The sequence below is a fragment of the Acyrthosiphon pisum genome, chromosome A1 (assembly GCF_005508785.2).
Source record: "Acyrthosiphon pisum isolate AL4f chromosome A1, pea_aphid_22Mar2018_4r6ur, whole genome shotgun sequence".
In the NCBI taxonomy this organism is placed as follows: Eukaryota; Metazoa; Arthropoda; class Insecta; order Hemiptera; family Aphididae; genus Acyrthosiphon; species Acyrthosiphon pisum.
In genome coordinates, this window is record NC_042494.1 from 158,285,270 (window position 1) to 158,312,622 (window position 27,353).

The 27,353-nt window shown below is 26.4% G+C and overlaps 2 protein-coding genes across 3 annotated transcripts; one reads left to right on the top strand and one right to left on the bottom strand.

The window, feature by feature from the left end:
• Positions 1-271: 271 nt before the first annotated feature.
• Positions 272-13,958, top strand: LOC100159674 (exportin-7). Its single transcript, XM_003245931.3, has 19 exons — positions 272-675; positions 2,527-2,773; positions 2,870-3,036; positions 3,899-4,126; positions 4,201-4,401; positions 4,471-4,590; positions 4,756-4,902; positions 5,294-5,660; positions 6,361-6,584; positions 6,715-6,806; positions 6,871-7,015; positions 7,090-7,237; positions 7,310-7,672; positions 7,733-7,944; positions 9,179-9,317; positions 12,787-12,864; positions 13,028-13,209; positions 13,338-13,465; positions 13,535-13,958. The coding sequence occupies exons 1-19, from the start codon at positions 652-654 to the stop codon at positions 13,632-13,634; spliced, it is 3,312 nt and encodes a 1,103-aa protein (XP_003245979.1). The 5' UTR covers positions 272-651; the 3' UTR covers positions 13,635-13,958.
• Positions 13,959-14,115: 157 nt separating this feature from the next.
• LOC100167601 (scaffold protein salvador) lies at positions 14,116-27,330 on the bottom strand. Of its 2 annotated transcripts, XM_001948494.5 has the most exons (11): positions 27,082-27,303; positions 26,800-26,918; positions 24,518-24,597; positions 24,337-24,464; positions 24,162-24,276; positions 23,355-23,486; positions 22,538-22,634; positions 22,128-22,308; positions 17,608-17,771; positions 16,947-17,112; positions 14,116-14,888 (listed from the first exon to the last, which is right to left on the bottom strand). In XM_001948494.5, the coding sequence occupies exons 2-11, from the start codon at positions 26,888-26,890 to the stop codon at positions 14,729-14,731; spliced, it is 1,314 nt and encodes a 437-aa protein (XP_001948529.2). In that variant the 5' UTR covers positions 26,891-26,918; positions 27,082-27,303; the 3' UTR covers positions 14,116-14,728. The 2 variants fall into 2 exon arrangements, with proteins under 2 accessions (XP_001948529.2, XP_016661613.1); XM_016806124.2 differs by having other exon boundaries at positions 22,149-22,308; positions 26,800-27,330.
• Between the last annotated feature and the right edge of the window lie 23 nt (positions 27,331-27,353).

Below are 27,353 nucleotides of genomic sequence, written 5' to 3' on the forward strand. Positions count from 1 at the left end.
AATCATGAAAAAGGTACCTACCTATTTAATTAGTAATTATAATAAAACAACATTCGATTATTCGGTATTCTGTATGCCTTGTAGAGTCATATCCGGCATAATTCACGTTAAACATTTATACTACTATAGTGAAGAAAAAAATAAACTATATTACATTAGGTTATAGGTACAATCGTACAGATTACATGTTTAAAATAATTTGATATCAAAAACTGTTAACAAAATAACTATAATTATTATTATTTTATTTTATCACTTTTTCAGATTAACCAACAATAATTAAAATTTTATTTTGTCTTACGATGTGTTAAAAACTTAAAATTACCCGTTAAATAAATGTTGATTTAGAACTCTTGTGTCGAAATTTATCAACATTATTAACAAGTGTTATTTTAATGGAACTTAATTTAATTTAAAATTTATACACTGGTGTAATGTTGGTTAACATGAAAATAGATAGACGAACGTTGTTTGTAGTTGGGCAAAAATTTCTGTTTATTATTTTTTCGCACTGGATTTTTAGTTTAGAATTATTGCAGTGTGATTGCGGTAAAATAAGTTTGTTTAGTATACTATAATTTTCAACAATTTAATATTAATATAATAAGGCTGTTACTATACATATTTCTGTTTGATGTTTAATGGCTTTTGATGGAGATGGCGGACGATATTCAGGCAAGTGTAATCGGCCTGCATGGTTACATTTATATTGTTATTTTTATAAATTAATGAAATTATAGTTATATATTATGATAATTTATTTACGTATTATACATTTTTGATAATCACTCAATATTGTATTTATTTATACTATAATATTTAAATATTGGCTTATTAAAATTCCCCTTTTTATCTTCATAATTTACGTAATAACCTTTTTAAATAACTACTCGACAGTGTAAAATAAAATAGTTTTTTACTTAAATAATTGATATACTATGTATAAAGAAAAATGTGTATAATTAATTTCAAGAAATATGGTACACATTTAATGGATGTAATGTTTGGACTTTCTAGAAAATATTAAATAACTAAGTTTTTTAAATAAATACCTATACCCTGTTCCAAAAGAGAAGACACCAGATTTACGTAGCAAAACTGGTTTTGTCTGTGGCCGCCTGGTGTCTTCTCTTTTGGAACAGGGTATAGGTTCATGGTACATTAGTATAATAGAAAATATTAGTAATTAGCTTAACATTTTTAGACGTAATTCATAAAAAAAATTTTTTGTTATGTATTTATGAAATTGTATACCTGCTTTGGTTTTGGCATATTTAATGTATTATACTAAAACTACAATATTTATAAGTACTTATACCAGCGGTTCCCAAACTTTTACTACCATGGCACCCTTGGAAAAAAGTTTCTGGAACCCCAATGTCTGTTAAACTAATATTTTATAGCAATATGCCAATATTATACTAGTGACTATTATTTATGTGAACTTTTTTTCGGTATATAAATAGTATAAGTAATACAAAATAATTTTCTCAATATCCACATTCATCTGGCATTCTTGGCGGAACCCTTGAGATTGTCCTAAGGAACCCTTAGGTTCCGCGAAACACACTTTGGGAATCGCTCGAGTTGTTTTAAACATGATAAAAAACATTTGTTTTAAACGTTTTGTTCATGAACAAAACAATTAAAACAGTGTTAAATCCAAGTGAATATTGTGTTTTTTTTTTGGTTTATTATTAATAATAAACAATAATAGATATCCTTTAGAAAAAACAATATCGGAGAAAACACAATATTAAATACAATATTTAATAATGCCATATTACATTGAAATAAATATAAATAATTTATTAGATTAATATGTATCTCATATAATATACTCTATTCAGAATAAGATTGAATCGCTTTCGTGCATGCAGACTGAGCCTCCAAATAGTGTCTGACTCCCATTCTGTGATTGGCCGACAGTCATTGTCGGTCGTTGGGCGCCTGTTCTAACGCTCTCTTCAATGTCTGGGTTGTGGTGGGGATACGCGGAAAAGATATGTTTTGGTCAGCAGAGTGGTTCATACCTAAGATATTTTACCTAACTTTTTTCTCCAAATACCCCATATATATACAATATTATAAACATATAAACATTATGTTTAAAACATATTATATAATTATTCTTACAACTATAAATTTTTATATAGAATATTTATATATTTTTTAGTTTTAATATTTCCATTATACTTATTTAAAATAAATAATTATTTATAATTTTAATTTATTGTAAACATAACATATAGGTATGACATAACAGTATTATCTCTTAACTATAATGTAAATATTTGTCATGAATAATTATTTTTCATTCTTATTTAATATAAATATTTATTGTTTAATTATTTTATAAATATTTTCTATCTTCCTACACATTAAATTATCATTATTTATAAGCATTGTTGTTAATCATTTTTTAATCAACCTTGATATTATGTTAGATTTAAATATATTAATTTGTTAAATAATTATAATATATAACATTCAAATTTTTAAAAGTAATATTTATGTATTTTATAGAGTATTCCACGTTTGGAAATGCTATGCAAGCAAATGTACGAATCAAGGGATGCTACTCTGTGTGTAGAAGCCGAAAAAGCTTTGGTTTCATTTCAAAATAGTAATACCCCTAACACACTATCAAAGTGTCAATTGCTATTGGAACGAGCTGATTCACATTATTCTCAACTATTAGCAACTACCACTATAACTAAACTTTTATCACGCACTCCATTAACTTTAAATCTTGATCAAAGAATACAAATCAGTAAGTTATATAATTTAAGCTATTTTTACATTTAATATGATTTTTAAAAATGTTTTCTTCCTTATATTATAATTATTAATATTTTTTTTATTTTAGGAAATTATATTTTGAATTATTTGGCTACTCGTCCTAAATTGCCATCATTTGTAGTCCAAGCACTTGTATTATTATTTGCGAAAATTACTAAACAAGGATGGTTTGATGGAGAAAAAGATTCCTATGCATTTAGAAATGTTGTATCTGATATTTCAGTATTTTTACAAGTAACTAACATTTTGAGGTTTATAACATTAAGGTTAGATTATTTAATTTATTAGGTACTTCTTTTAACCATATCCTCAGTATTCTTCATGGATCAAGGTTATAGTTAGCAACAGTGGCAAAAAGTTGCATATAATTGTAGTATTACACAATTTATATCCCCTCAAACTTTGAAAATAATAGTTGTATTCCTCATACTTAGTAGAAACTAGCAGGTCCTAGTACTCCAATATGCCTCCCAGACATTTACTCAAAATTGTAACAAGTAACATCCAAACACCATAGTTATAACATGTAACATTATTTTCAATTTTTATATACATTTATTAGTTTTATTATTAGTACTGTTTTTCTCTGTTTAATTAAGAAGATGTTTCACCTGCATTTATTGTCTTTATTGTCTTTATCACACGTAAGGCATATTAAAAACTGTTTTGCGCGGGAAAGAACTTAGAAGGCTACAGTCATAACTAAGAAACAAAATTTTCACCACATAAAAATAATAACTTTGGCTGTGCAATAACTTTTCTATTTTTTCAAAAAAAGTTATTAAAGGTTAAAAAACACAAATAATAATGGATTTTGAAACAATTAGAACTTTTTTCGTTTAAGTGATTTCAAAAAAATAAAAACGATATTGCACAGCCAAAATTCTCCTATATAATATGTGGTGAAAATGTTGTTTCCTAGTTATGACTGTAGCCTTCTCGGTTCTTTCCTGCGCAAAACAGTTTTTGCTATGCTGTATGTGTGTAAAGCAGAGATAACAAATGCAGGTGAAACGTCCTCTCAAGGAGTTTTTTTGGTATTCAGAAAAAAAATATATTATATATTATATTAGATAATTAAGCATAAATGTTTTAGGGAACGAATGTTGAACATTGCATGATTGGTGTACAACTATTATCTCAGTTAACAACTGAAATGAACACTGTAGCTGATGTTGAATCTCACCGAGCTGTTTTAAAACATCGAAAAGTGGCTTCATCATTCAGAGATACACAATTATTTGAAATTTTTCGAATGTCATGTCAAATGTTACGGGGTGCTAATGACAATCGAAAAAATTTAAATTTCACTGACGAAACCCAAGTAAATCCAAGTTCATCAAGATTATACATATAATTTATATATGTTTTGAATGTATACATTGTTTTTTGTTTTAGCATGGATTCATGTCTCGATGTCTACAGTTAGCTCAGAATTGCTTAACATATGATTTTATTGGTACAACTTGTGATGAATCGGCTGATGATATTTGTACTGTTCAAATACCCACAGGTTGGCGACCAGCATTCCTCGAACAATCTACTTTAACACTATTTTTCGATCTCTATCATTCCCTGCCACCTAGTTTGTCAAGCCTAGTAAGAATAGCTTTTAAAAAATTGTACACTATGCCTCATCATAAATTAATTATATTTATAATTGTTTAGGCTCTATCATGCTTGGTGCAACTAGCGTCAGTCCGACGTTCCTTATTTAGTACTACTGAAAGAGCTAAATTTTTATCTCATTTAGTAAATGGTGTCAAAGATATTCTACTTAATCCTCAGGTATTAAGATTTTAACTGAATAAACATTTTATCTTTATATTTCAATAAATTGTTGGTTTACAGCTTATTAAACATTACAATTTTGCATTAACATTATGCATTTCCTAGTGTTATAACCATTGAAATATTGTATTATTTTTAAAATTAAATTTTTTTTATTCATAGGGTTTAGCCGATTCAAATAATTACCATGAGTTTTGTCGTTTATTAGCAAGACTGAAATCAAATTATCAGCTTGGAGAACTTGTGATGGTTGAAACTTATCAAGAAACTGTTGGTCTCATTGCTAAATTTACTGTTGAAAGTTTACAGGTAAAAATGTTGTATTAAATATGTAGAGTAAATATATAAATTATAAAATATAATAACAAAATTAAATGCTTATTTCACTATTTAACATTGCATATAAATCTAGTAATAATATAGGTGTATAGTTTCGAAATGGTTTTGTATAGAATACGATTTCATGAATAAAATTAGGTTTTAGTTGTAATTAACAAATTATTACTGTCCGTTTTCATATTTTTTTTTTCTATTTTTTCTAATGTTTTTCATTTACAAATCAATTTGACAACAATGGTTATTGTGTCTATTGCTGAATTTTACTTAAGTACCAGAAAAGCATACATATAATTTATTTTAACTTAAATTTTATTAATGTAACTGTATATTCAAATATATATATAAATCTGATTTTATTTAGGTATACCAATGTGCTCCAAACAGTTTTCACTATCTGTTAAGTTTCTGGCAACGAATGGTAGCATCAGTACCTTATGTCAAAGCTGCAGAACCTCATTTATTGGAAACTTATACTCCTGAAGTTACCAAGGCATACATATCATCCAGGATAGAAAGTGTTACACTTATTGTAAGAGATGGATTGGATGATCCATTGGATGACTTCACTAATGTTCAACAACAGCTTGAGCAGTTATCTGTGATTGGCAGATGTCATTATCAAAAAACATGCTCATTAATTGCTCAGTTATTTGATCAATCAGCTACCAATTATCAAGAAATTATTGCTTCGGCTTCTGCTTCTATTTATGATCTAAAGATTCAAGAAGGTATGTAAAATTCATTTTTCCTTTAAGTTCAATTTGATTTATATTTTATTAATTTTAGCGATATCAGTTTATACTTTACTTTGTTGTATCCATTGTTTATGCAGTGTGATGAAACACCTTAATAACTAAATACATTAAATACATTACAGTCGTCCCTCAATAGTTTGAAATACAGGGGACCGAGCTAAACATTTGTTTTATAAAGGTGTTTGATTATATAATATATTTTATAATATAATATTTTGTAAAACACCAATTTTCAAACATAGTTTATGTTTTTAGCTTAAAGAATTCAACTCATTCTAATATTATTAATGCTAACAGCACTAACTTTTATGATTCCTCTAAAAAAATGTATGGTCAACTTGTAATAATATAATATTGTATAAATGTGTAAAATTTAGGTACAATAATATATTTGTTAATCAATAGTTCATATTTTCTTTAAGACCCCCCCCCCCCCCCCTGGAATTGTATCTTGTAATCCATTTTAGTTATCCAAACTAACATTTAAAACTGTTTGTCATCAATTCATCATAATTGCTTATGGTTATGTAGGTGTATTTTAATGTTGATCATCATGTAATATTTTATCAATGTCTTATATTATTATGATATATCGTGGTATGTTGTGTTAATATTCCTGATTTAGTTCTCAATATTCTTTCTACTATAAATATATAAATAATTTTTAATTTAGGTCGTTTAACTTGGTTGGTATACTTAATTGGAGCAGCGATTGGTGGTCGTGTAACATTTAATAGTAATGATGATGGAGATGCAATGGATGGAGAAATGGCTTGTAAAGTTCTACAGTTGATGACTTTTAGTGATTCAAGGCTTCCTCAAGGAGGCTATGAAAAATTAGAACATTCATTTTTATTTTTCTTTGAACAATTTCGAAAAATCTACATTGGTGATCAAGTAAGGAAAAATAATTATATGGATTATTTGAAGTTTTATTGTTTTGGCCATATAATCCAAAATAGTTGTTACATTTATTTGAATTTTTTTATATTTTGAATGAAGTACTTTATGTATTAAATTTGTATAGGTACCTAAGAATTCAAAGGTCTATCGCCGATTACACGACGTCCTTGGCATTAGTGAAGAGCACATGGTTCTCAGCATTTTTATGAGGAAAATGTAAATTATTTAAATTTAAATTTAATATTAATCACTATAATGTTGTCATTAATTTAATTTTCAGTATAACAAATTTAAAATTTTGGTGCTCCAGTAATACAGTAATTCAAAAAACATTAGCGTTATTGAATGATCTTTCAGTTGGTTTTTCTAGTGTTAGAAAATTAGTAAAACTTGATGAAATTCAGTTCCTATTAAACAATCATACAGTAATTTAAAATATTTATGTATAATTTTTTTAAATAAAAAATGTACTATTAATATATTTTTTTTTTTTTAACAGAGTGAACATTTTCCTTTATTGGGCAACACTTTTAGTGTTAAAGATATGAGACATCGATCATCATTTTATACTTCATTAGGTAGACTCCTTATGATTGATTTATTGGAAGATGAAGATAAATTTGATAATTTTATGATACCTCTAACTGGTAAATGTATTCAATCAATATAATTCATACTGTATGTATAATTAACTATTGTTTTAATTTTTTTAAATTTAGCATCCGTTGAGTCTATAGGAGCTTTATTAGCTACAGTTAACGGTGTAAATGATACATCTGTATATTCAAATATTGAAGCCAAAAAAGCTCTAATTGGCCTCATAAGAGACCTTAGAGGTTTAGCTTTTTCATTCAATACTAAGACATCATTTATGTTATTGTTTGAATGGTTATATCCTTCATATACACCAATTTTACTGCGTGCAATGGAACTATGGTATGCTGATCCTGAAATTACAACTCCATTATTAAAACTCTATGCTGAATTGGCTTTGAATCGTTCACAAAGACTTCAAGTTGATGTGTCTTCTCCAAATGGAATATTATTATTCCGTGAAGCTAGTAAAGTTGTTTGTACTTATGGTAAGCATTTCTTAAACTTTTTATTTTTGTAAATAATATAAACATAAATAATTTTTACAGGGAATAATATTTTAAATCTTGATGTTCAACAAGATATGTTATATAAAAAAAAGTTAAAAGGAATATCTATTTGTTTTTCAATGTTAAAAGCGGCATTATGTGGAAACTATGTTAACTTTGGTGTTTTTAAACTTTATGGTGATGACACTTTAGAAAATGCTCTTAATATATTTGTAAAATTATTACTGTCAATTCCTCTGAGTGATCTTATGGTAAGTCATATATTATTTGCATTAAAATTAAACTACAAATCTATTGTAAAATTTAAATTTGTTCTTCTTACTGATTACATTGTTGGGATGTATATACATACTATATAGTAGTTGATTTAATAATTTTGAATCTATTTATAAACAATATTAATATTTAATTATCTCAGTGACCCAGTGACTCAGCAGTATTCAAATGTTCAATTTTTTTAGTTAAGCCTTGAAAATTGAATACAAGGTTACTTTGTAAGTAGTTCACATACAAATAAAAAATATATAGGTACAATTTGTTTTTAGATATTTTTAGTTCAAAGTTGGAATAAAGTAGATATTTAAACAAAGAATAACTATTATATTTATTCTGTTGGGTATAATTTAAAAATATAAGTGGGTACTTATAACTTAAAAAGTATATAATTATATTTTATAAACACAGTGACATTTTAAAATGCAATGTTTTTGGAAAAAGTTAATTTAACTTACTGGATTGCTAATAGTAAATTAAATTACTTTAATAGCTATGATTTCATAAAATATACTTAGTATCGAATATAGACTAATGAACCGATGGATCTTTACTCGGAATTATTTTCATTTTATCATTGAATTCAAATTTAATATATCCATTGATAAACTTAACACCTAATGTATAGCAGAACGGTACCCACTTGAACAACTCTTTAATGTAAATGTGTTAATTTGAATTCTCAGAAAATTATTCTATTTCAGCATATGCAATATAATTATAACAATAAAAATAATAATTAATAATTATATAATAAAAAAATATTTCATTTTCTCAAAAAATTTAGTGTTTAACTTTAAAACTATCATCTTGTATTGTGTAAGTATGGTGTAAATATATTTTTCTTTAATAATAAAGATTTCCCTGGTACGTCAGCAATCTATCCCTCCACTCTGACCTCAAAATCCCAACCATTCATACACTTGCCACCCACTATTATAAATCATTCCTCAAAAACACTTTCAATCACTCAAATCCTCTAATTTCAAACCTCTCCGCTCTTACTCTTCCCAATAACCCACCTCGCCGTCTCAAACGAAATAGGCCCAGGGACCTCCTTAACATTTAATAATAATAAAAAAAAAAGTTACATTGTGTATTACAATCATCCTATCATAGTTAAACTATAACCTAAGTACCTAAGATTTTTCTCATATTAAAGTAATAGATTAATAATTGTAATATTAATTGTTAATTTTAATTTATATCTAGCATTATCCTAAATTATCACAAACATATTATGGACTACTTGAGTGTCTTGCTCAAGATCATATGGAGTTTTTATCAACTTTAGAACCTCAAGTATTTTTGTACATACTTTCATCCATATCTGAAGGACTGAATGCATTAGGTGAGTTATATATATTGTAAAAATATACATTACCTATATAAGTGGCGTGTATCCTACAAAAAATTGGTGTTGCTTAAATAGTTTTAGGAAACATACTCCTCATAATAATGTTATACCGACCTATAAAATGACCTATTTTTAATCTTTAAATACCCACCCACCCATATTTAAGGTGTTTCCTGAGCAACACTTAGACTCTATGTTACACGCCACTGACCTATATTATGAGATAAATATTTCAGTAAGTATTGATATACAAAAACAAAGTATGTGTTAAAAATTGGTAAAAGTATAATGAACATTGAAAATTAATAAGTGAAAAATTGAAGTTACTTCATAAGATGTAGGTAAAGTCTAATCCATGTAATTTGCTTAGTGTTTATTTTTACCTTTTTAGTGATAACACTTTCTTAATTAATTAATATTATAGATAAAACTTATATAGGGTATTTTTATTTAATGTAAAACAGTCAATACATAGAAAATTATTAAATTTTTTCAAAATTTTTGATCCTTACTTTTCAAAAAAAGTGCATTAACTTCAATTTTTTTTTCACCCTTATATTTATTAGGTAAACCACTATCTACTTTTGATTTTAAAATACCATTTGACAGGTTGTCGTACAGTTGAGCCCCCTGCATGTAATATCAGCCACGGTCATAATAATTTATTATGCTTATCGTTTATAAAGACAAGAAGTCTTAAGTAATAAATTTGATATTGTTCGACCCAAAGGTCAATAATTTATTGCCATTACGTATTGTACCGAATATCATTAACGGCTATAGATAATAGATAGTACATTTTAAGTATCTATGACAATAAGTTATTGTAGGTATTAGTCAATAGGTATAATGTGTATCACCATTATACCTTTGGGTTAGACGATATCAAATGTATTACTTATAAGTTATAACTTCTGGTTATTATAACGATAAGTATTATCAATTATCATTACCAGCAACACAAACACATAAAGTGGAGTAAACTACACGACTCCCTGCCAAATGGGCTTTACACATTACATTTATAGGGGCACAACTTAAGCTTACTGTACTTACTGAATTTATGATAATAGTATATCTTGTACCTTGAGCATAAAAATTCTAATTATTGCAGTAGGTACTGATCAGATAACACATAAAAACCTCCAAAAAACCACATAACTTTGAAGTGTTATGTATTCAACAGGTTAAAAAAAAACAAAAATTTGAACATGATAATTCATAAAAAAAAAACATTTTATTAATTTTGAGTATGGATTGTCATTTGAAAATCAAAAGTTGATAGTGGTTTAAGTAAATATAAGGGTGGAAAAGTAAAAATGTACATACATTTCTAGAGAAGCATAGAAATAAAATTTTGAAAAAAGTAAATACTTTACGATATAACAACTGTTTTATGTTAAATAAATCACTCTGTATGTTCATAAAAAAAAATGCACTAAATCGTTATTTAAAAATCAGTTTATTTTTGAGTTTTAACCATTAAAATATTAATTTTGAAAATTAAATTATATACAAAATCAAAATTAAATGATATAGTTTGTATGATGTATAGTTAGGCTGATTGAAAAGAACAAAGTTTAAAGAGCCCAACCAGTGGGGTAAATATCAGGTGAACAAGATGAGCAAACGCCACAGGTCCACAACTGATGAGGGCCCTATCCTAATCATCAATACTCTATTTTTTTATTAGACTACAAATTTCACAATAAAATAATATTATTTTAGTATTTGAAATAAATTCCACGATTTACGGACCAATATCTTTTGTTTATTTTGAAATTTTTAGAGGACCCAGGAGATTTTTGCCATGGGCCCCTAAAATCCTAGTTACACCACTGAGCCCAACGCATCATTTACCTAATCAGTCAAGTTGGTTTTTATGAATGTGTTCAACTAACATAATTACATAATATGATGACAGATGGTTTTATTTTAAATTTAAATCAATTAATTTATTAAATATTGAAAGTGATGATTGGTGAGTAAGTGGAGACGTACGTTAGTGGAGAAAGTCAGTTGATGCTAAAAGCAACAGATTTGTGATAAAAAATTGTTCTTCATGGAATGTTAGGAAAATTGTAGTCTTGTAAAGTATTCGAATAAATGTATTTGAATACTATTTTAAATACTTTTTTTACTTTTATTTATATTTTTTATTCATTAAAAAAATACTTTTTTCTAATCCAGAAAAATAGTTTTAAATTTGTGACAAGACATATTATAAATCATGAACATTAATTTAATTCTTTGAACGAAATATAATATTGGCCATGATATGATTATTTTTATAAACACCAATGTGTTGTATCCCGTATGGCCCGCATCGGTCGTATCATTTGTGGTCAAAATGTATAAATAACTTATAATTACGATGTATTTTTAATTATTAATTAATAAATGTTATTTACCAACCATTCAAAAACTGAGAAATACTAGTTGTGAAAAAAAGTATTCTTATAGTATTTGAATATGTATTCTGAATACAAAATAAAAGTATTCTTTACAAGACTGGAAAATTGGTACCAGTATGTTCGGTCTTAAAGAAAGAATTATAGGAAAGTGGTCACTACTATTTGTATTAGCCATAATGGATCAAGTTGAAGAATAGATTGTGATAGCAGAAATAATTAAGAAATATACATGACAGTATTTAGATAGTTGGGTTTATATTGTTGAGTGGCTGCATCACCTGCATTAGGGATACTTAGCTCTAAAGAGTTGATAATATTATATATAATTTTACCATGGCTCAGCATGGCAAGCAGCAAAAGACGAACCCTAGGCAGAATAGTGTACATAAAATCATCTCCAATAAAACAGTTTTTGGTTAGTTAAAATAAAGACATATAATGCCTGGGCCATTTTAGATTTATTAGGGTTATAGCTTAACCAAAAAAAGGGAATACAGTAGAACTCCGATTATCCGAACGCCAATCAAACGGACGTCCAATTAACCGGACGAAAAAGAAAGGTCGTCTTTTAAGAGGACACCACACCCGCATGTGTTTTCTCCGTCTGACAAAAGCGTAACGTACCAAATTTACGCTCAGTAATTCAAGTTTTATGCCGTTAGCTTAAAAATTATAGCAAATCGACCTATTATGAAATTTGACGCTAAGAACATTATCTGTGTTTTGTTGGAATTATCGTAAAAAAACTTCCAACAAAACACAGACAATTGCGCCAATGATCAGTTGTTGTCTAATCGTCGCACAGTTTAGTCTTTCAATTGTTATAACGAGTGAATTGTCGTGTTACAATGTCACTATATATCTTTTAAAATGTCATATGTCAATCATCCGGATATTTGCTTATCCGGACCACCCTTGACATTAATTAGTCCGGATAATCGGAGTTTTACTGTAATATGGAGATTTTTGAGGTTCATAACTTTGAATTATTAATTAATTATAAAATGTTTAGTCAATATGCATTGTTTATTGTTAACCTTATTTTTTAGATATGTCTATATGCACAGGATGTTGCACTACTCTCGATCATATTGTCACTTATGTATTTAAACAATTATTATTAAAAGGTAAGTCTTTAACTAAAATAGAGAAAGTAGAAATATAAAAACCTTAAGAAAAATTATATAATATAAGTTTTTTTAATATGTTCAATTAGTGATTCTTATGCTCGTATTATCTAATAAATAAAAAAATTATTATAAAACTAACTAATATTTTTATTTTCCTTAGGTAAAAAAGTGAGGCGTCGCATGCAACAAGTAAATGAAATTTTTTTACGCACTCTAGAAACACATTTGGGTGTATTTAGACAAATCTTACAGACTGTACTCAACATAATCATATTTGAAGAATGTAGAAATCAATGGTCAATGTCCAGACCGCTTCTCGGACTTATACTACTTAATGAAGAGGTTTTATTATTGATTATTTATTAATATTTATTATTATTATTTATTAATATTTATTATTATTATTTATACTATTATCTAAAGTAAATAAAACCTTATTACTTATATAATATCGCTTACATTTTGTTTAGTATTTTAATCAACTAAGGGATGTTATCTTACAAAGCCAACCAATTGATAAACAATCAGCAATGGCTCAATGGTTTGAAATGTTGATGGAAGGAGTTGAACGAAATTTAGCAAGCAGGAATCGAGAAAGGTATATATTAACTTAACAAAATATTAAATAGTAAATGCAATAAATTGATACCTATATACATTTTAATAGGTTTACTCAAAATCTATCTTCATTCAAAAAAGAATTAACTGAGAAAGGATCAGCAATATCTATGAATTCTGTTAATAATGAAGTCATGATAACTACATAACACATTGGATTGTTTAAAATGTGTAATTTTATTTTACAATTGTATTGTCTTCAAATGCCAATATCAATATTTTAAGAAATGATGATAGTTATTTATTTATTATTTTTTGAGCCATGTAAATAACAAAGAAATATTAATCTTTGTAAACAGTTTTAACTAGAATATAGGGCCTACCTCCTAGTCATAGGCTATTACTGGATATTATTTTAAACATTTAATGATTATTAAGTGCATTAATTATTATGTATGATACATAATTGCGATTAAGATATGCAGTTTTTAAACTATGTGTAAATATATTTTATTATTTTTTAATGAACAAAATTAGTGTTAGATAATTGTTGTATGGCAACATGGCAACCATTTATAAACAAAAATTCCCGTTTGAACACCTTCCGGGGTTGGTCCTCTTCCTTTTTAAATTAGCCTATATTTTAAGTTGGACCAAATTACACTGTGTGTACAAAAAAAATTCATCAAGATCGGTCCAGTAGTTTCAGAGTTTATTTCGGACAAACATTGTGACAAGAGATTTTTATGTATATAAGATTTAAAAAATACTAAATATCATTTACTTTTGTGGTTGATTTCAATATTGTTAAATTCTTATCACTTTCAACTCTTAATAAATAAAAATATATTTATAATTGATTAGGCACTGTATCGGTTACAACCACAAAATAAGATATATTTTAGTCTGTGGTTATAACTATAAAAATAATTGTTGGTAAAACATACTTGAAGAAGAGGTTTGGTTTTGGATGTAAAAATGTGCAACATTAATAATAATTAAATAAGTACATCTAAAAAAAATTATATTAGCACTTGCTTTAACAAATTAGTAAATACAATAAAACCTATTACCTCTTTTATAATACAAATAATGGGTAGTATTTCAACCATATCCTTTAATTTTAGTCACAATAGTAATAACTACATATTTAATTTATCACAGTATTGTAGAAAAACCTTAATTATATTATATTAATATAACTCATAGTATCATTAAATAATTAACCATAGCAATGGTATTCAAAAACAATGTAAAATACCTTGATCGAAATTATAGAAAAATTAATTCTAATACATAATAATTAAACTTTAGTTTCCGTATGTTGTGAAAGTGCAACTTCTCGTAAGTTATCGTTAGTTACATCAATGATACGTAGCCCTGGTCCATAACGGTTATATTCATTTGTATCAATATATCGCGATTGCATATGTCTTCTATCCATTTCATACAATAATGCAGATCTAAAATTATTTAAAACATATTTTTATTAGAAAATTTAATTTTAAAAAATTTTGTATATATATAATTTTATTGTATTTTGAACCCTTCGACTGGTATAAATAAAAAAAACGAAAAAATACCATTTAGTCAGATTTTATGAGCTTTTTCATATTTTTACTTAAAATTGTAATTATCTCAGTAATAAACAATGTAATAATGTATAAAATTACATTTTTGAGATCCTCAGATCATTTCCGACACAATATTTATTGTATAATATTTTTTGGTTGAAAAAAAAAAGTTACAGCACAACATATAGGCTTTTCTGTAAAAAATTACAAAACTACTCAACGTCAAGTGTCTGGGGGCACGGCTTAAAATTGAATGATTGATTTAAAATTTTGCCGGTATTATTTTTTTGGGTATTCACAAAAATGGGTGGGTGCCGTAAACTGTACGATTAAAAAAAAAATGTACAAGAGTAAGCTAACAGCCACCCTAAAGTAAACACTTAACACTATTTGGGTCAATGAAATACATAAAATGTTAATAATTATTTGTCTTAATTTAATTGCAAATTATATGATTAATATAAGTAAGACTCAATCAAACTTAATATCTTATTAGTTGTTATATAATATATATACTCTATTCAAGATAAGAGCAGTACTAGGCCAGGACCGGTTTTTGTCTGGCAGCAGTCAGATACTTCGTCAACCACCAGGTTTGGCATTCGGAACACCTATGCGTACAAGTCGGCCGCCAGTATCGCTCTTATCCTGAATAAAGTATAGGTCAGTGGTCTTACACCAGTAGTTAAATCTTGGGTCATATATCATAATATACTTTGAAATATTAAAATAAAATATGGTGAAAATATATTTCATTAAATTGTATGAAGCAAATAAAATAAATATAATAAATAATAAATTAATAACAAGTATCTCCAGTTATAATTTAAGCACATTAAATCATATTAATCAATTGCCATTTGATTAACAAAGAAAATGGATTGAGAGAACAAAAAGGATGAAGACCAATGAGATTAGTACTAGATTTAAAAATCTAAATCGGGTACAAGAACTTGGTGGCTCACTTATATAACTTCACTCACCTCAATTCTATATACTAGTCATATAATAAATGTAAAAGCAATGTAAAATTATCAATTATTTTTTCAAAAACTACTCTATTAAGAGGAACTACAAATTTATAATATGATTTGTTAAAAACTGCCACTGGTATTACTAATTGTTAAGCAACCAAATTTTCAACATAAAAAGAGAAAAACCTAAATTACTGCAATATTATGTTGATTTTTATGTACAAGCGATATATACAAAAAAGTACCAGCCAAGTGCGAGTTGAACTCGCGCACAAAGTTTTCTGTACCATCATCTATGGTAATCTATAAACATGTTGGCAACACTGCTTATATTATATATTCTAGGAATTTTTAGTATTTGTTGTTATAGCGGCAACAGAAATACATAATATGTGAAAATTTCAACTTTCTAACTTTCATAGTTCATGAGATACAGCCGGGTGACAAACGGCCGGACGTACAGCAGAGCCTTAGTAATAGGGTCCCATTTTACCATACGGAACCCTAAAAATTATAACAATGTTGCACAGTGAAAGTTCTTATATATAGATATAAAAAAATCTCTGCCATGGAAAACAGTGTTTCCATATAATTATGCAATTAAACAACAACCAACAATATTATATTAACATAGGATATTAGGACCTCAAATTAGTAAGTATTTCTATATTTTATAAGATCTGAATATTTTTTTGATGATAATGTGACATATAATACACCTCGAGTGGTCATTGGTTTAGACTAATGCATCTACCAACAAATTGATGCAATGAGTTCTCATCACAGTTGTACTCATTCCATCAATAATTAATATTATACAATATATTTTTATATTATAATTATTATAGTTAAACATAATTAGGATGATTGAATTCAGTGCTAACCACAAGTTTTATCTGATAAGATCATACAAGCATATCTAACTTCACTCACAGAATTTAAATGAAATCCAAAATTAATAATTGTAACAAACCTGTAAACTTCATAACGCATAACAATCTCTTCTAGTTCTTGTTTGTATAATCGTGTTAACATAGCATTGAAACAGTCAAGTTCTGGTAACCTAAACATTTCCCATTTTAGTTTATGGTCTGATGTTTGTGCTGCATGAGAATAAACACCAAGCCATACAGGGATTTCTTAAAGAAAAACAAATAGTTAAAACAAAATTAACATAAACTTCATTAAGAGAAAGCTACACCCGCATGTGTTGTCACTGTTTTACAAATGTACAATATAGCAAAAACTATTTTGCGCAAGAAAGAACAGAGAAGGCTACAATCATAACTAAGAAATAAGATTTTTACCACATAAAAAGGAGAACTTTGGCTGTGCAACGTCGTTTTTATTTTTTTTGATATCATTTATATGAAAAAAATTTTTCAAGTTTGATAAACACAAACAATAGTGATTTTTGAAACAATAAGAACTTTTTTCATATGACATCAAAAAAATAAAAACGACTTTGCACAACCAAAGTTCTCGTTTTTGTGTGGTAAAAATGTAATTTCTTAGTTATGATTGTAGCCTTCTCGGTTCTTTCCTGCACAGAACAGTTTTTGCTATGTTGTACATTTGTAAGACAGAGACAACACATGCAAGTGTAGCGTCATCTTAACAACAATTATTTTTACCTTGATTTAGATAAGGATTTGCTGGCACAAGCATATTATGAGAATGGAAATGTGTAGATCTTGGCGGTGGAGGAGGTAGAAGTGGCAATGGAATTCTCACTTCTGGTTGATAAATATAGTGTGGAGCACATGGATGCTCATATTGTGCTTGTCGAGAAATATGACTGAAAAAAATATGTGTAGTATAGTTAATGATGATAATATTATATTTAAATTATGTAATTTGTATTCTAAAATCATAAACAAGACTTTTATGATGCTTAATATTAGCAAGATTTCTTGAACTTTTGTTGTAATAAATTAATATAAAACATTCTTAGTGCATAACATGATTTTTAACGTTTGATTTATACGAACAAATAAGAGAAATATACTTATAGACCCAGATTCAGTATTTACAGTAAAATAATATTCCCCAAACCTTTTACTGATTTATATCTTCTCTTACATGCATAAAGAATAAATTAAAAATTCAAATAATACAACATGAGTCAATAAAAAATGTTAAAAAATAAAAAAACTTATACAAGATTAAGTTTTTGATTCGATAATGAAATATAATTTAATCTTATTAACTTAAGTAAATTGTTAAATTTAAATAATATTTGAATATAGAGCATAATACCTTATTTATAAAGAATATTTGGTCACTAAAACTGTTTAGTATAATAAACTTAAAAAAGACGTCAGTGCACAATTTGTTTTCTTTATTTAACCCAAGAGGCAAGGGGAATACAGAAAATGTTCTTAGCATTAATATTAAAGCAAATTGACATATTATCAAAACTCAAGTAAAAATCATTTATAATGGTTTTTTTTTTAATATTTTAATTTTTCTGCGGTGTGTGCATTTTTAAAATGTAATATTTTGAATACTAATTTTTTCAAAATTTTAAGTTCGATAGTAGGTCAATTCACATTATAAAATCAAAGCTAATCTTGTATAGGTTGGTTCTATCAATCACAAAATTTGCTATGTTGTGAGTGAGTCAGGTATAAAACAAATAATATACTGATATCTCTTTAATAAAATATTAATAAGTATATTATAAAATATAAATATGAATAAGAAAATATAAAAAGCAGGTAAGTGGATGTCACTCTGCTGTAAAGTAGATTACAAGTGGGTCATTTTATAATGGTTTTATTAGACTTGAATTCAATCAGTCTTTGGAAGGAACGAGTTCCAAAAGGAACAGATTCCTGGAACGAATTCCTTTTTATAAAAAAAGAACGAGAAAATGAACTAGTTATTTTTTTCAAGGAAAAATAACAAAATTATTTGTTCCTTTCTAGTTCCAATAATTTATACAGATAAGTATGTAAATAATTGAAATTAAGATATATTTTTTTTTCAAGTGTTTAATGTATTTTGCTAATTAGTGATCGTTATCGACTATCGACGTTATACAATCGATATACGTTGGCCAACAATTTAATTTTAAAGAAAACCTCAAAATAGAATTATAAAATATGAACGTACTTGTATATTGTATTAGAATTAAAAACTAAAGAAGTATGCATATGAAAAACAAAATATTAATGATTAAGTAAGAATTTTTATTTTATTTGGAACTAAATAAGGAACTCGTTCATTTTCCAAAGGAACGACAAAGGAGCGAATTTATTTTTTTTTTTTTAAGGAACAAGGAACGGAACGAATTCCTTTTTTAAGGAACTTGCCAAACACTGAATTCAATGATATAATATCATTGTATAAGAAAAACGATTCTGAGCGGAGACGGTTTGTCAGTCTGGATATTTTATATTATGTTTAAACCTACTTATTGTTATTAGTTATTAATACGGTAACAAGTTGAATTAATATTACAACATTACAATAAAATATCTAAAATCATTATTTTTGGTTATTTAATATGTAATTTCGTACAAATTTGAACATAAAATAACTATAAAAAAAACTGTATTTCTATATTTTTGAGATTTTTAGGTTGCCTACAAAATAACCTGTAGCAGTGCCGCAACTAGCGGGGAGACTGGGGGTGCGTAGAAGCCCCAAATGGGCCTCCTTTCCACTTAAGTGGGGCCCCCACAATAAAATTTGCTCTAGGGCCCCACAAAGCCTAGTTACAGCACTGTACTTACGTAGAACTTTGTTTTATATTTTCAATCATCCCCTATAAAAGTTGAACGTTTTATATATTTTTAATTACAAAATCATTTTAGATTCTGAGTGGAACTATGAATGTATTGATTTTACAATGATGTGGGTTTTTTTATTTTTATTTTTTTTTTGTGTCTGTGTACACGAAAGTAGTCGAAATAATGCTTCGATTTTCAACTTCAGTATCTTGTTTGATGGGAAAGTGAATATTGTTGGTGCATTGGGGAGATCAAAATTTAAATTTCTCAGTAATTTTCAAAAACGCCGTATTTTATGCAATATTTGTTTTCGAGAAAATTGATTTTGGTTTTTGGTGTAACTTTAAAACAAATGACAGTAGGTACATGACATTTTCACTGATTGTTTATATGTTCCCATTTTCTATACATGATAAATTTTTCAAAATATTTTGATTTGTTTTGAACTATTTAGGGACATTTTCAGTTTCCAATATTATTAGTTTTTTTTCTATGAATGTCAATAAAACTTTATTTGTTGAGTAAAAATACTTGAATATTTAATACAAGGCTCCTACTATAATATTGTTACAATGACATTTGAAAAATATTAAAAATCCTTAACCACAGTTTTTTTATATTAGCATTTAAAGTTAAAAAATTGACAAAATATATAAAATTATGAAAATTAACAATTATTTTGAGTTAAGAATTTGTAAAAATTTTTCTTTTTAAATCTAAGATTTGAAAATTGAATACAAGATTTTCTTATTTTATTGTAATTAAAAAACGAATGACTGTTGATATTTGAAAATTTCACTGAATGTTAATATTTTCATTTTCTATACACCATAAAATTTTGAAAATATTTTGACTCATTTTGAGCTGTTTACTGAAATTCTATAAATATCAATAAAATTTTGTTTGTTGGGGAAAAAAATTGTGAAAATTTAATACAAAGCTCCTAATATACTGTTACAATAGCAGTTGAAAAATATGAAAAATACATAAGTACGATTTTTTTTTATATGCATTTGAAGTTCGAACTTTGACAAAATTTATCAAATTTAAAATTGAATAATTATTTTGTAGTTAAAAATGTATAAAATGTTTAACTGTTATATTTAAGGATTGAAAATTTAAAACAATATTAATACTTGATAAGTAGTAAGTACTAGATGTAGTAGAAATGAACTTTAGTATAATAATTATATAATCAAAAAAAAAAGTGAGTGCTGTCATCAAACACTCGTTATAAACAAAGTTGATTTATAACCTTTGTTAAATTTCCGATAATTTAAGTTACTGCAAGGTTCTATACGATATATAATACATTAATACGGTATGATCCATATAAGAGTATACGTGTATACGTTAAAAAATACACGTTTTTAAATAAACGTGTACTTTTAATATCAGTAGGAAATCGTAATCCCTAAATTACCAAATTATATGAAAAAAAATACTTTATTACCAAATTATTATATTATATTATTGAAATTGAAATTGACAAATTGTATTGTATTCCTCATTTATGGTGATCTATTTATATTATATATATTAAAAATGACAATTTGTTTTAAATTATTATTACAAATCATTTTTATTATAGGGTTATTTTTTCGTGGGGTTATTTTTTCCAGGGGTTATTTTTTCCGAGGTTATTTTTTAGGCAAATCATATCTATGATAGTATCACGGTTTGTTGTTGATGTAGATATAACACGTTTAAAGTACCATCTTGATTCAATTTGCTAAAAGATAAGGTACTATATGTTGAAATCGAAACACTCCTTCTGGAAGAAATTTTGTATACAGGATATAAAAAAAATAATAAAAAAAATAAAAATAAACACCATTGTAAAAACAATAGCTTCCTCGCTCCGCTCAGAATCTAAAATATAAATTGTACTAAATATTTAGATTTCATATAATTTATCGTTATTATTTAAACTCAGTTACTAAACTGTTTAAATTTAAGAGGATGTGATACCCGCATGTGTTGTCTCCGTCTTACAAGTGCATAACATAGCAAATTATACGCAAAGCAGAATACGTGTAGCTCCGTTAGCTTCAAAACTAAAGTATATCGATCTCTTATAAAATCTAAAGGTAAGATTATTTTCTAGACAACCTCATGGGCTTTTTATCATATTTTAGTTTTAAAGCGAGCTATGAGTATTTTAAAATTGTTTGTACATTTTATATTACTCATAACTCATTTAAAAATTAAAATATAATAAAAAGCCCATGAGGTTGTCTAGATAATAATCTTACCTTTAGATTTTATAAGAGGTCAATTTACTCTAATTTTGAAGCTAACGGAGCTACACGAGTTCTGCTTTGCGTATAATTTGCTATGTTATGCACTTGTAAGAAAGAGACAACACATGCAGGTATCACGTCCTCTTAAGCATTATGATTTCACTTTGTACTAACTTAACAAAATATACTCCATACTCGTCGCTTTCAATACGTTCCCATCCAGTAGGAAGACCTTCTTTTTCTAAAGGATGTGACCAATGAGTAGTTTTGGTATTGTGGTCGATAAAATACTTTCGACCTCTTAATGTTAAGTCTACAGACCAACCTGGTGGTAAGGGAAGTTCTTCCCCTCCAGCTGAAAAAAACAAACAAATTTCATGCTGAATATTTTAATATCATTATACATTTTTTATAAAATTATTAAGATCAACTTATGTATGAAATGTATTGATCGATTATCAAGTAATAATACAATTTATAGCCAAAATATTTTAGGGAGTATTTATAATAGGGGGTAAGTTAAGTATTATCCTAAACTTAATAACTATTATAGATTTTAATTATAACTAAACATAAATATTCACCTGCTGGTAAAGGTATTGGAACAGGCTGTCCAATATTATGTAAAGCAGGAGTGGAATGATGAGTATTAATAATTTCATTTTTGTGTTGTATTTGAATCTAAAAGTTTAACATATGTGCTTTAATTACTATGTGATTTAACGGAAATCAGCGACAGACAGTTTTACCTAATTATTTTTTTACATTGGTTACTGAAATTTAGATAGAAGAAATTTCCAAAGTTACTGTTACAGTAGTTTGTTGTAGATGTATGAAATCGATAATTATGAGTCAATTAATTAAGTTAACTTGATTTATATAATATCATATTATATTAAGTTAAATACTAGGCTTTTAGATAAATATGAAAAATTATTTTGAATTTTGATTGCAAACCCAAATTTTTCTATACAATAATAATGAAAAGATGGTAAAATTATTAACCGAAAAATAATCATTGATCAAAATTAAGCTAGTTTACCATTTTCTTTAAGTTAATAAAGACTAAGAGTGATAGCTGATGTATGAAAATAGTATTTAATAAGCTATTCGACTAATTAAAATTATAAGAATTAAATAATATAGGTCTTTTACAATTAATTAAATATATCTGAAAATATTTAAGCTCATTGACAAAATACACTTAAAATTAAAAATATGTTTCCTATTCTCATAGTTAATCTGCTATATTTGGACATATTAAGTTATTCTAAGCATTAAACTTGAAGTAAGTAAAATTAAATAACTTTTATATATTATAGTGTATATATTTTTTTAGGTTGGATTTTACAAAAGCATAGTTATGAAGCTTTTTAAAATCTAAAATAGATATGAACTTACAGTTGGGAAACATTGTGATAATGCTGGTGAATAAATTGTATTGTCACTAAATCCATGTATAATAACAGAAGACTCTGCTAAATCTGAGTGTGAATGATAAGGCAAACAAGTGGCACTAGTGTGAGTTCCCATCTAAATAAAAATATAAAATTTAAATTATTTAAACATACATTAGAAACCAGTGCCACACATTTTCATTATTTCATGATATAAATAAATTTACAATCAATATACCAAAACAATCGCTTTCCTTACAAAATGGCATAAATGTTTAAGAGGACGCTACACCCGCATGCGTTGTCTCCGTTTTACAAATGCACAACAAAGCAAAAACTGTTTTGCGTGGGACAACTATTCTCCCTCTCTATTTATAGTAGAATTACCCAAATTCCATAACACAAAAAAGAACTTTATCTGTGTCGTAGCGTTTTTGTTTTTTTGATAACATACAAATATTTTTTAATAATTAAATGAAAAAAAATGAAAAAAAAAATTATGTTACCAAACTGATAACTTAAATTGTGTTTATGTTATCCAAATGATAAAAACTTAAAGACACAAATAAAGTTCTTCCTTATGCATGGTGTAATTTTGATAATTCTACTATAAATACAGTAGGAGTATGGTTGTCCCGCGCAAAACAGTTTTTGATATGTTGTGCATATTTGTAAGATGGAGACAACGCATGCAGGTATGGTGTCCTCTTAAATAAAAACCTTTGAGATGCAAATAGACACTCTTACATCTCACAAATTATATCACTATAATAGATTAACTACAATATCAGTTACAAAGTTATAAACTTGCTTGATGATTAATGTGGCAGTCATTGGAAATATATCTATTACTACAATTTCTAACATTTATTGATTGATCAGCAGCTATACCTGGTGAACTACTCCATAAATTAGCATTGGCAAATCTTTAAAAAATAAATATATTAACATTATATAATCATTTTTAAATTAATAATACTAAATACTTTTGTGCTAAATCAGGAACAGAACTACTAGGAGTATACTTTCCTTCATGGCCTATTAGCATTGATGGAGATGGTGTATTTTTCACATTACCAAATTTTTGAACTGAACCACTTGGTTGGTTTGTGTTCTAAATAAATTTAAATTAAATAGAGCTTAGTTTAAAAATCAATTAATTCTTACATTCAGATTTGGGGATTCTGAAACATTAGTCCGGCTGTGGTTATTTTTTCTGAAAGGTTCTGTAGTCCAAACATTTATGACTAAAAATAAAATATTTAATTTTCATCAATAGGTACACATTAAAATAAAAACATTATTAGAATCTTTACATATTATTACCTATATTATCTTAATATTATTAACTATAATTAAATACTAGAAACAATAGTACAATAAGTCAGTAATATAGCTACTATATATTTTTTTTTTTTTTTGTTACTTGTAAAAAGTAAAATTTTAAGTATAAGCAAAACAAAATTAATTCAACTTATAAGATATTTTATCATATCAACAAAAATGTTAATCGAAGTTTGATTATTTATATTCATCTAATTTGATCAATACTTAAATAGTGAAAAATATTCTCTAAATACAACAAAATAATAATAATAATGCTCAATAATTAAATTTTTAATATGTTACAAATACAGAGTGATTCTTTTATCATTGAACATTCATTATTTCAAGAAGTGTAAATGTTTTTGGAAATATTAAGTTTGCGTGGTTTCAATAGTAATTTCCAAATCAACGTTTTTATTAAAAAATAATATTTTTGAATATTTTTTATCCTTATTTTTTTTTAACGTCAATATAGAGTTTTAATTTCATATTCCAAAGCAGAATATTTAAATTATAAAAAAAGCAGGTAAGATTTTATATTTTGTTATTATTTATTTTATCATGTAAGTTGAATTAATATTAAAATATTATAATTTTTTATTCGTTTCTATGGTGATAAACAAAGCGTTAAAAATTAAAATCCCATTTTTAGCGTTTTTTTCATAATTTTCTGGTGGTTTTTCCGGTGGCATTAAATAACTATTGAGAAAATCGAAAAATGACCTTTCTAAAGTACCATCTTGATCCGATTTGCTACAAGATAAGGTACTATATGTTGAAATCGAAACACTCCTTCTGAAAGAAATTTTGTAAACAGGATATAAAAATTAAAAAAAAATTTTAAAAAAATAAATAATTAAACACCATTGTAAAAACAATAGCTTCCTTGCTCCGCTCAGAATCTAAACTCGAATTTAGGGCGAGTAGTTTATGAGTTATAAGTATTTAAAGTTTTGATGAGCGGAGTAGAATGGTTCGGAGTTACCCACAAAATGTTTATGCTCTACTCATCTAAACTTTATATAACTCATAAATTACTCGCCCTAAATTTGATTGTTCTGTTTTGAAATACTTAGACAAATATTCTGCTTTGGAATATGAAATTAAAACTCTGTCATCATTCAAAAAAGTAAGAAACTTAAAAAATTGTAAGGATAAAAAATATTTTAAAATATAATTTTTTGGTAAAACCGTTGTTTTGTAAACCACTTGAAACTATATAAAATAATATTTTCAAAAACATTTACACTCTTGAAATAATGAGTGTTCAATGATAAAAGAATCACTCTGTATATGACAAGATAAATGGTCAAATAAATTAACTTTTAAAGTGATCACAACTAACAGTTAACATAAATTGCATAATAAACATGATTTGGTAAATAAAATCAAACAAAACCAATGGAGAGAAATTCTCATCAAGTGACCAATAAAATAGTAAAAATGGATGTGACTGACGACAAACATTACCGAGTAAAAATATCTTATATCAAGAGCACATGCTGCATATTATGTTGTCTTTGTAAGACAAACAAACGTAAGACATAAAAAAATTTTGTTTGCCAGTTTCAATAGTAATGTTAGTTATGATATTAAAGTTAATTTACCTAATATCAGATTTTTAGGCAAGAAAGTGTTCTTATCTGTGTTCTCTCAATAGGGTTTTTACGATATTTTAATTTTTAAGTGAATTATGAGCATTTTAAAATATTTATATTTATATAGCACATAATCTAACTCACTTAAAAATCGAGAGAGAACAGATAATATTTTACACGGAATTACGTTTTTACTTAGATATTTGATAATAGGTCGATTCACTCTAATATCAAAACTAACCGCAGACTATGCAAACCGGTGAACAAAAATTTACTATGACGTACTTGCGTAAGGTGGAGACAACACGAGTATGACGTCTTCTTAATGTCCTATTAAACTACATGTATGGCGGAAGAATAATTTCTCCCACATAAAGAATTAGTTTTCTAGTATGAATAAGAAATAACAAAATAATTTCAATAATATACTAATATATTCAGCATTCTTAAAAAATGAATGTTATATTATAACATAGGTATTATTATTATAATATTATATTCTTTTTATTTACTTTGTAAACTTACTTGGTATTTCAGGTGGCTTGTCTTTTTTAACATATTTTCCAACCACTCCTTCTTTAATAGTTCTTGTATCTTTATTTTTTCTCGACAACATCTTAAATAGGTTAACTTTGATCTAAGGCCTTAATTTTTATTTATAATAATTAAATGGAAATAATCATTAAATATATTTCTTTAAATGTAGGTTTGTAATTTATTTTTTTTTTTATTTAATTAGTAATTTGTATTGTATGAATTAAATAGGTACCCAGTGAGCTACAGAATAATTGCACGTACAAAACTTACTTGTTTACAAGGTATGTAACAGAATACCTACCTAAAATTTTTTTTTCAATTAAGGATTTTTAATTTGTAGTTATTACTTGTTTTAATGTTTTATCAACATTAAAAATTCAATGTACATTACATATGACCATATTAAAAGATATAAAAATTAAATAATATGTAGTAGAATCAAGCACTAGGGATATCTATAGTATTTGGTAGAATGTAGAATGTAAATTGTAAAATGTAAATACTAAATTCATAATAGATAAAAGACAAAGTTACAATGCGAT

Coding starts and splice junctions, on each gene's coding strand:
- LOC100159674 (XM_003245931.3), top strand. CDS start 652: ATGGAGATGGCGGACGATATTCAG. Junction 7,673..7,732: donor TAAAGTTGTTTGTACTTATG/GTAAGCATTTCT, acceptor TAATTTTTACAG/GGAATAATATTTTAAATCTT. Junction 7,945..9,178: donor TTCCTCTGAGTGATCTTATG/GTAAGTCATATA, acceptor ATTTATATCTAG/CATTATCCTAAATTATCACA.
- LOC100167601 (XM_001948494.5), bottom strand. CDS start 26,890: ATGTTGTCGAGAAAAAATAAAGATACAAGAACTATTAAAGAAGGAGTG. Junction 24,465..24,517: donor CAGAATCCCCAAATCTGAAT/GTAAGAATTAAT, acceptor AAATTTATTTAG/AACACAAACCAACCAAGTGG. Junction 22,635..23,354: donor TATCACAATGTTTCCCAACT/GTAAGTTCATAT, acceptor TTAAACTTTTAG/ATTCAAATACAACACAAAAA.